Below are 10,088 nucleotides of genomic sequence, written 5' to 3'. Positions count from 1 at the left end.
AATACTTAAAAAGGATTTCTCAACTATGTATTCAGAAAATTAAGTTCAATTAAGTTTTTTATTTTTCAATTCCGTTTGGTTAAACTCGTGTTTTAATATTTTTAATTCAACGTCATTTATCATTTTATGTAATGTAATGTTGATATAATTTGTTAATATGTCATGATATGATATCATGATATATATATATATTATATTAAAATATTATTATTTTTAAAAAAATAATAAAATTTAAAATATTTTTTATTAAAAGATGTGATGGATCGAACCTGAAGTTAAAAGTTTAAATTATCAACTCTTTGTATATGTTTATTGAGTGTTTCCAGCATGCAAGTTCCTTCCGGTTGGCCACATCGGTGGGGAGAGTTCAAATGGTGAATCGATTCCACCAAGTTGGTGCTTCATCAACGCATAACAGCTCGTTGAAAATAAACGCTATGAATTAAAACAACTTAATTTATTTACAAAATATTGAAATGGTGAATCAAGCAGACATCTATTACTCCATACATTTACAGAAATAACAACAACAATAATAATAATAATAAAAGGTATTTAATTAAGATGCCAATTGGAGGAAAATGAAACATATGTCTTTTTCGAAACTGGGAGAGACAGGCCTGCCTTCCCAAGTTCAATAGAGGTGGTTTTAGCCTCTACCATCAGCAGTTGTGTCTGAAACGGTGAAAGCTGACATCAAGTGTCTGAAAAATGTACCATCGTCGGTGAACTTGTACGTGCATGTTTACATGTATATCTCTACCAATTGACCGCCTTCGAAAAATACAAAAGGATTAGCTATGCGATGACGAACCCCTTGTCCCTTGTTGCTACATCAACGTCGTATATAAGAAATCCCACATAGAATAAATATTACAATTTGGCAAGTTGACTCACCATGTTGTACCAATGCTTTTCTTTACTTTATATTCAGCAAAAGGGGAACGGTGATTGAATTAATTATTTACTCTTTAAGTCCACATCATCACTATTCTGGGTATCACTTGTTTTGGATTTTGTGTGCCTTTTTTAATTCAATTAAAACGTCATGATTGACATGAAAGGAAAGGAAGAAATGCCTACTGATTTGTGGGGAAGAAAGATGGCGAAGTTAAAAAACACCTCGAATATATATATATGCATTGCAACATATCTAACACCTTATATATAGATGCTTTGTGCGAGCTCTCTGCCTCAACCTCGACCTTTCCATTCCAAGGCATGGATGTATTGGAGTTCCCGGAGACAGGCCAAGGCCTCCGATCTTGGATTCGTGTTGATGCGTCGGCAAATTCCCAAGCACTTGAGATCGACAAGTTGACCATAATACGTCGTTGTGGTATATCAACTCGTGATCTACGGATTCTTGACCCCCTGTTTGTTTACCCCCCAACCATCCTTGGTAGAGAGAAGGCTATCGTTGCTAATTTGGAGAAGATGCGGTGTATTATCACCGCTGACGAGGTCCTGCTCTTGAATACCCTTGACAGAAACGTTTTGCAGTACGTGATGGAGCTGCAGAAACGACTAAGAAGCACTGGAGTAGCTGAATTGAACCCAGGAGGCAGCGGTTCCAGGAGTTTTAGGAGCACGTCTTCCTATAGTCCCTTCGAGTTTAGGGCTCTTGCAGTTGTTTTGGACGTTGTTTCTGGCTCTCTTGATTCTGAGGTTGGTACAAATTAATAAGGGAAAACTAAAATAATTCCTTTGTATGTTCGATTTAATTATGTGAGTGATGGTAACTGATATGGTATGTGATCATTTGACGTTGCCAAGGCATCAGAATTAGAAATGGAAGCATATCCATTGCTCGACGAGCTCACATCAGAGGTAAGTACCTTCAACCTGGAACGAGTTCGCGGATTGAAGAGCGGCCTTGTTGCATTGACTCGAAGAATTCGTAAGGTATAGAATATATATGTTGGATCACCTGGCTTTCTCCTTTTCGTTTCTTAATCTTCTCTAGTACTTAATTTCCTACCTTGGTTTTAGATTCGAGATGAGGTAGAGAATATAATGGATGACAATGAAAATATGGCTGAAATGTATCTTACTGAGAAGAAGAGAAAGATGGAATCGTCATCATTAATTTCTGATGATCAGTCTTCTTTGGTGGGAATATTCAGATCAAATGAAGGAGCCTCTGAAGCATCTGATCCTATAATATGTCCTCCTGTTTCTTCACCCTCAGGCTTCCGAAGCCTGACGAAAAACTGGAGCAGCTTAAGGATCCGGCGCAAGAGCATGATGATGAGTTCAGAGAACACTGCGAAGAGTGTGGAAGAGTTGGAGTCGTTACTGGAAGCACACTTTGTTGTCATTGATAGCATTCTGAATAAGTTGATAACGGTATGAATGCAGTTCTCTAGCTAGAGAGCACCTTGGTCAATGTTTTCCAATTTTATTGCCTTGTCTAATTCTGCAAAATTAACTAATAATTTATTAATTTAATTTTCTTCCTCTTGTTTCAGTTGAAGCAACACATTGATGACACAGAAAATTTCCTCAACATTCAGATGGTAAGTGATCATGAGTTTGCATCCCAACATTTGTCTTATTAGTTAGTGCATAATCCTCTACCTAAAGAGCAAGAATTCGAATCCTCCTCTCCCAATAAAAAAAAAAGTGATCATGAGTTTCACCTTGATTAAAAATAAATAATAAATAAGCTAACAGAACCGAGCTTTGATGTGACACATAAAGATTAAGAAAAAAAGATGATTTTATATATATTAGAATTATTTTACTTTCGAAACACTAAAGAGAGGAGTAAAGAAAGGAGCAGAGGTGGCAAGTCTCTTGCTGATTTAAAATTTGTGACATTTTGCCTCATTCAATTATACAATGCTTTCGTTGCATTGACAATTTCACCCTTAAAAAAAATTAAATCATATTAGTTTGCACTTATTTCACATCAATTAAGAATTGGGTACATTATGCTATTATTTGTCAGGAATTCATGTTTTCGATCTAAAAGATATATTTATTAAGTGAAGAAAGACTTTTACTTATAATCTCAAGATCTATCTCATCCCTTATTGATGTAAAACCTGCATCAATTTTATTAACTACTTACTTTGCTTTGCAGAATCATCTTCGAAACCGACTGATCCAGTTTGAGTTGCTACTCACATCGGCCACGTTTGTTCTTGCCATATTTGGGATAATAATAGGAATATTTGGCATTAACTTTCCAGTACCATTATTTAATGATTCTCATACAATTAAGCTGGTCCTCATCATTACTAGCATTTGTGGGATCATCTTATACTGTGCATTAGTGTGTTTCTACAAGTGGAGGAAGGTTCTGCTGCTCTAAGGAAATTTAAGAGATAGAGTTGTGTTGTTGTATTTTATTCTTTTTGGTAGATTTGAAAAGTGTGAGATTCGAATCTAGTTTTTGAAATTAGAGACATATGTATTTATCATTGAGTCAAAGACTTTGATGATTTTAGTGTCATGATTATCAATAAAGGATGTTACTTAGAGTGATTATGATACTATTAGCTCTTTATTATTTAGAATTACATTATATGGATGTTAGAATTTGTTATGCAATAAATATTAAGAGAATAAATATAAAAGAAATATAAGAGAAAGTATTTAGAGGGAAACAAAGTATATAAAGAAGTATATTTTACAAGAATTGAGACTTCACTTTTCAGAAGTCAATTCTTCCTTGTTGGAATTTGTTTTTAAAGCATTTAAATGATTTTATCTTTTACAAATAGCTTTAAAATATTTAGGGGAATTTTCTTCCATTTCAAAGATGGTTGAGGCCTTGAACAAATATGGAATTCTCTACTGCCATATGATCGAGCCAAGGTTGAAAATGATGGGAGATGTAAGTGAATGTCCTCATACTTGAAAAAGGGAGTTTAGTGTAAGCCAAGGTTGGAATAGCATATAATTATATTTATTTGCTTGGATGAATAAATTAATTTGTGTATAGGATAGAGATATACCTATATGCCGTATATAGCCAATATTAAAGTTTGAACTTAATGAATCTGTTTTAATTTCAATACACATAGAGATATAGTATTTTGATTAAAATATATATTTTTATGAGAATTTTGAGAGAGCCTTATAAATAATTGATGACTCTAGGTTAGTAATTCAATCCATTGAAATAAGTTAAGAGAGAAAGGTAAAATTTAGATGAAGTGTGAGGGATATTGTAATTCTAGGCTTATTTAGATTGATTTTTCTCTAATTATTATTGCTGTAATTTTTAGTTTAGTTTATTGTGATTTAGTTTTATTTAATTTTTAGTTTAATTAATTATTTGAGTTTGATTATTTGAATAAGACGAAATTGTGATAATTTTAGTACTTAATTAAATTTTAGATCAATTCTCTGTGGGATTGACATTCTATTTGCCAATATATTATCTATTCAATATGTATACCTATGTGAGTAGAAAATTAAACAATATTTAGCTACTAAGAAAAATACCCACGTATATCTAAAGTAGTTATCAACAATGACTAAAGCATATATTTTGCTACCTAAGCTTCTAGTCCTAGTAGGTCTGAAAAGATCTATGTGCAGGAGTTGTAGAGCTCTAGTTGTAGTAACATCCTTCTTAGGTTTGAAGGAGCTTCTTCTATGTTTTCCTCTACCATGAGCATCACACAACCTGCCATTCTCAAAGCTAATTTTGGGTAATCCTCTAACTAGATCCAAGGATTATAATTTAGATAAGATATGCATGCTTGCATGTCCAAACTTCCTATGCCATAACCATCAATCCTCAACTTCTTTTTTCCATGAAGCAAATATTATTGGAAGAAAAATAATCAAGATAAATAACATACACATTCCATTTTCTTTTTCCTATAAAAGGAATTTTATTTGTTCTAGTATCTATAACATAGTAATATAGACATTCAAAGGTTACTCTAAATTTTTTATCACATAATTGATTCACACTTAGTAAGTTGTATTTAAGTCTTTTCACAAACAGCACATTATCAATATGAGAAGCAGAGTCTTGACCAAATGTCTCAATGCCTTGAATTTTACCTTTTAAGTTATCACCAAAGGTTACCTCTCCTTCTTTCTTGGGCTTTAGATGCTTGAAATCTTCTTTTCTCCCTATCATATGCCTTAAGCATCTATTGTCTAAATTCCACATTCCCTTGTCTTGAGTGTCAGATTTCAAACACATAATTTTTTCCTTTGAATCATCAATTCCCATGAGGCATTAATTGTTAGTGTGTTTTTCTTCGACTTCATCTTGTGACTCATTTTGTAGTTTTAATAATTCACCTTTTGACTCTCATACTTATGGAATGCTTTCATAACCTCTTTTTAAATTCTCCCATATGCCCTTAGCACAGGTGAACTTGGCTACCTTGTTAAGTTCATTTTCATTTAGTATACACATCAAGATATTCATTGCTCTGTGGTTTAACTAAACCAACCTTCTATCCTTATTACTCCACTTGGTTATAGATTTGAAGTCCCTCATGCCATTTTCAATTTTTCTAAGAATATAGGATCCCTCCAAAATAATATCCCATAATTCTAAATCGATTGATTTAATGAAATTTTTGAACCTCATCTTCCAGAAGAGAGTTTTCTTTGGAAAATAACAAAGGTCTCATCATTAATTGGCCTTCACCCACAAGGTTTGTTGTAACTATCTTTGGCACATCAAGCTATTTTTTAGGATCTCTCAAAGGTGGTTAAACTTGCAAAATTTCAAAACTTGCTATGATACCAATTGTTAGATAAAAAAGTTTGTAATACAATGAGCAAAAAGGGGTGAATTGGTTTTCAACTAAAAGTTTCACCTTACAATGAGCAAAAAGGGGTGAATTGGTTTTCAACTAAAAGTTTCACCTTTCTTTGGAAAACAGTTACAGATCAAAACAGTAAGCATTAAACTAGACGAACAATTAATATAAGTGCAAAGGAAAATGAGTGAAACAAGTTTAAGTTGGAAAGGAAGAGAGAAAAGAACTAAGCCATAATTTTTATAGAGGCTCGGCTTCACAATGCCTACATCCTCTCATTTGATATCATAAGGAGTTTGAATCCATTAACCGTTGCCTTTCTCAACTCGATTCAGGCATAACTTTTACAGTCAAGTGCCTTTTGAAGATTAAGCACAACCTATCAACAAATCACTATCTTTTTAAGGTTAAAGCACAACCTATCTACCTTTTCCAATGAAGGTATAACCAAGCTTACTTTTTCAAGGCTTAAGTATAACCTATGTACCTTTTCAAGGAGGTATAACAAGGATTTTTGCCTTTAGATAGGTTGATCAACAGATTTGGAGTACAAGAGAGTGAAGTAAAGATCAAGGAATATGTTGTCGAATTATCCACATAAGTGCACATATCGTTTAACAAGTAATATAGAAGAAAATAGAATTCATTCCCACGGAAAATTAAATTAATCCATACTTACTAACTACTAAAATTAATACACCCTCATCTTATCTAAACAATTAAATTTAAAATTATTGAAAAGAAAAATTAAAGCTAACAAACTAAAACTAAAACCAATCTAAAATTAATTAGCAAATTTGTTTTTTTTTTAAATCTCAATCAACTACCAGACTTAAGATTATGATATCCCTCAATACTTCATCTAAATATTGTGTCTCTCTCTCTTTCTCTCTTAACTTATTTTAATGGATTAAGTTACTAACCTAAAGTCTTAAATTATTTATAAGTCTCTATCGAGTTTTCATAAAAATATCTCTCTCAATTAACTTACTATATGTCTATGTAAATTATATTGAAGAAAGATTTATTAAGTTCATGCTTTGATCTTGGCTACATATAGCTTATAGGTATATATTTACCTTATATGCAAATCAAACCACTTAATCAACTAAGTGCATTCGATCATACACTATTCTATTTTAGGTTTACCTAAATCTCCTTCATCAAGGTTTAACTTAGATTTTCAATTCAATCTAATTAGTGATCAAACAATTAAAAGCATTAAGAGCAGAATAGAATAAACAACTCAAAACCATCAAACATAAATAAAAGAGAGATAAATAATTTAAACTACGTATTGAGTTCAATCATAATCTTAGATAACTAAATTGGTTCCTCATAATGTCAGACATCATCATCAAATAAAGTTAAACATTGAAACCAAACCAAGAAAATAAAAGAATTACAAAAAGAATAAAGAAACTCCAACAGTTTAAATCTTGATCTCTAAGTTTTCTTGAATCCTTCAATTTCTTCTCAACTCTAATGAGAATTTTTTCAGTGATTTTTGTGACTAAATCTAAGCTCTAAATTTGGTGTTTTGTGCCTCCAAAAGTCCTCCAAAAGGTTGCATAAATAGGGTGCAAGTTCGCATCAAGAAAAAAGTCCGATTTAACAAAGATTTCTTCATCAGACTAGGTAAGTCACCCCGTACCTTCACCAAGGCCACGACCTCAACCATTTAAGTGGCAAAAAAAAACATGATTTTTAAGTAAGGGCACCGTGATACCTCTTTTAAGGTTAAGGCCTTGCTTGGACTACTACAGTGTTTCAACTTCAACAAGGGTTTTGTCTACCTTCCAAGTCAAATTGGGTGAAGTGGTAAACATGAAGATGTAGCGTTTTCTCTTAGATTTCCAATAGTCCAAGAATCATCGTATTTGGAGTTTTGTAGAGATAGTTATGGTCGAAATACTAGGACATGTGCAGTAAAGGTCTGCATCTCATGAACACTTAACTTGACAACTTTTCACCCTTTTAATTGCACACATACAAAATCAGCAATTTAATCAATAATAACATATCTTAGGTACATTAACACCAATTTAAGTACAAATTTAACTAAGATTAGATTAACTCACATAATTAACTTAAAATAATTAAATAAACCTTACTAATTTTTATGCATTACCACAATAACTTAGCTAAATTACTATCAAAGTTAAATCCAAATAACTCTATATCATAGAGTTATCAAAATATAAGCTCAAAACTGATGCTCTATTTTGAAAGGATTTTGTATGGTGAGAAAGGTATAAACTTGATAAAGGAAGCTTTTCTATTCTTTTTGAAGTAAAGATCTTCTCTCTTTTCTTTCTTGTTTTTTTCCTTTACTTTGAAATGAAGTTCTTGGAGGTATTTATAGCCTCTCAAAATATGTTTGTTAGAAAGAAAGAGAATTCAAAATTTCAAATGCTAGGGCCACCAGAGTCAAGTCTGTTAGTCTTCAAGAATCAATCATTGCCCATTTGAGAAGTCGATTCTTTTGTACCTTAGGACATTATGTTTCCAAGAAATCGATGCTTCCATTCTTCACAAGTCGAATTTTCTTGCTTTAATTTTGAGCTTGGTGCTCTTTGTTTTTCGAAAAATCGATCATTACTCCATCAAGTAGTCGATTCTTCTTTTCTTGCTTCAAGTCCTAAACTTTCTATTTTGCAGGAATCGACTTTTCTCCTTCTCAGAAGTCAGTTCTTCTTGTCTTTTGAGTGCCACTTTGAAATTTCAAAATTAAACTTTTCGCTCAAAATTTGTCCTTTTCTCCTTTTTTATCTTATTCAACAAGTTTCCCATCTTTCTTCATTTTGGCTCAAGGAATCGATCATTGGAAGCTTGAGAAGTCAATTCTTTCTGTTCAGCGCCTCTTCCTCGTGCTTTTGTTTCCAAAGAATTGATGGTTCATTCTTTCACAAGTCAATTCCTTCTTGTTACAGAGAAAAAATATTACTTTTTATTTTATAAGAATCGAGACTTTACTTTTCAAAAGTTGATTCTTCCCTACTGGAACTTGTTTTGAAAGCACTTAAATGATTTTATCTTTCATAGATAACTTTAAAACATTTAAGGGAATTTTCTTCCTTTTTAAAGACATTTTATTTTAGTTCTAAAGCAATTTAGATTATTGGATTTTGTCATTTCAAAACTAGAGTCAATTTCAAAGCTAACATCTTGGAAGCTTGCTTTGTTTAGCTAGCAGTTAAGAAAAAAGAACTGTTTAAAGCCTCATTCTGTAACATCAGTTATGAAAGCAATGGCGTTATGATCCGAAATAAACTTAAGAAGACACTCTTGTTGGAGTTGTTTCATACTATCCAAGACTTTAAAGGCAACAAGAAATCCATGTAAGTGGCAAAAGGTTGCTGCTTCCCTATTGTTGCACAAAGTGAAAGCCCCACCACTCATTGGCAAATCAACTAAGCCCAATTCCTCAATAAATTCCACAAATTGACTTGAGGCAATCTCATTAATAGGGCCACCTAACTTTTCATCTTGACTTCTTACAACGTTGAAGTCCCCACCAAGCACCCGAGGGATATCATGTGAACTCATAAGAGTAGTTAATTCTTCTTCCCACTACAACTGTCGTTAAAAATTTGATTTGTGAAAAAAAAATTTTATAAATCCAATTCACCTCTTTTTAAGTACATTTTATTATATTTGAACTAACAATTCTAACAGTGGGCTTAAATGTGTAGGTAAAAACCTTAAATCCTATTATGGATGGAATTAATGATTCATTATATAAAAGTATGGCTAGATCTTCTCTTTTGTCTATAACCACATTAGTTCTCAGTTAATGGAGAGTTATTACAAAAAAAAAAAGAATGAAGATCTTAATACACTGAATTTCAACAATTAATCTGATCAATATTATTTAATCATGTATCAAAAATCATGTGCACTTTTATGTTCTAAATTCTTATTGTGGTAATACATCTTGAATTAATATAATTTGTTATACATAAAATTTAACATATGTTCCATTATTATTTGTTAATAATTTCTATTACAACGTATTATAACATTTATATAACAATATGAATTTACTTTGCTAATAACTCAACACAATACAATTATGTTTCTTTTACTATGCTAGTTAGTGTACATAGATTTATGTTATAAGATTTGAAGCTTTTACAATAGAGATGTGAACACAATTGCATCCAACATACATATTCACCAAAAAGAAGTTCAAAGTAAAAGCTAAGTACATAGATGTTCCCACTTCACGAGAGGACGGATGCCTGATTACTTTATGGGATTTAAAATTTAAGTAAAAGAACACATATGTCATGCCACCAATATTAAATTCCTGATCATTTAAAATCCGTTTAGTTTATTTTT

At 32.0% G+C, this 10,088-nt stretch overlaps 1 protein-coding gene across 1 annotated transcript; it reads left to right on the top strand.

Moving 5' to 3' along the window:
- Positions 1,222-3,319, top strand: LOC18595451 (magnesium transporter MRS2-1). The gene is made up of 5 exons (XM_018122762.1): positions 1,222-1,668; positions 1,777-1,905; positions 1,993-2,349; positions 2,472-2,519; positions 3,089-3,319. The coding sequence occupies exons 1-5, from the start codon at positions 1,222-1,224 to the stop codon at positions 3,317-3,319; spliced, it is 1,212 nt and encodes a 403-aa protein (XP_017978251.1).

Source organism: Theobroma cacao, chromosome 6, assembly GCF_000208745.1.
Source record: "Theobroma cacao cultivar B97-61/B2 chromosome 6, Criollo_cocoa_genome_V2, whole genome shotgun sequence".
NCBI lineage: Eukaryota > Viridiplantae > Streptophyta > Magnoliopsida > Malvales > Malvaceae > Theobroma > Theobroma cacao.
Note: the sequence above shows the minus strand (reverse complement) of the source record. Positions and strands in the feature narration are given on the sequence as shown.

What these genes read in the sequence shown, in the direction of transcription:
- LOC18595451 (XM_018122762.1), top strand. Translation starts at nt 1,222, where the DNA reads ATGGATGTATTGGAGTTCCCGGAGACAGGCCAAGGCCTCCGATCTTGG. An exon ending in CTGGCTCTCTTGATTCTGAG is followed by an intron (nt 1,669 to 1,776) that starts GTTGGTACAAAT and finishes GACGTTGCCAAG; the next exon opens with GCATCAGAATTAGAAATGGA. An exon ending in TTCTGAATAAGTTGATAACG is followed by an intron (nt 2,350 to 2,471) that starts GTATGAATGCAG and finishes CTCTTGTTTCAG; the next exon opens with TTGAAGCAACACATTGATGA.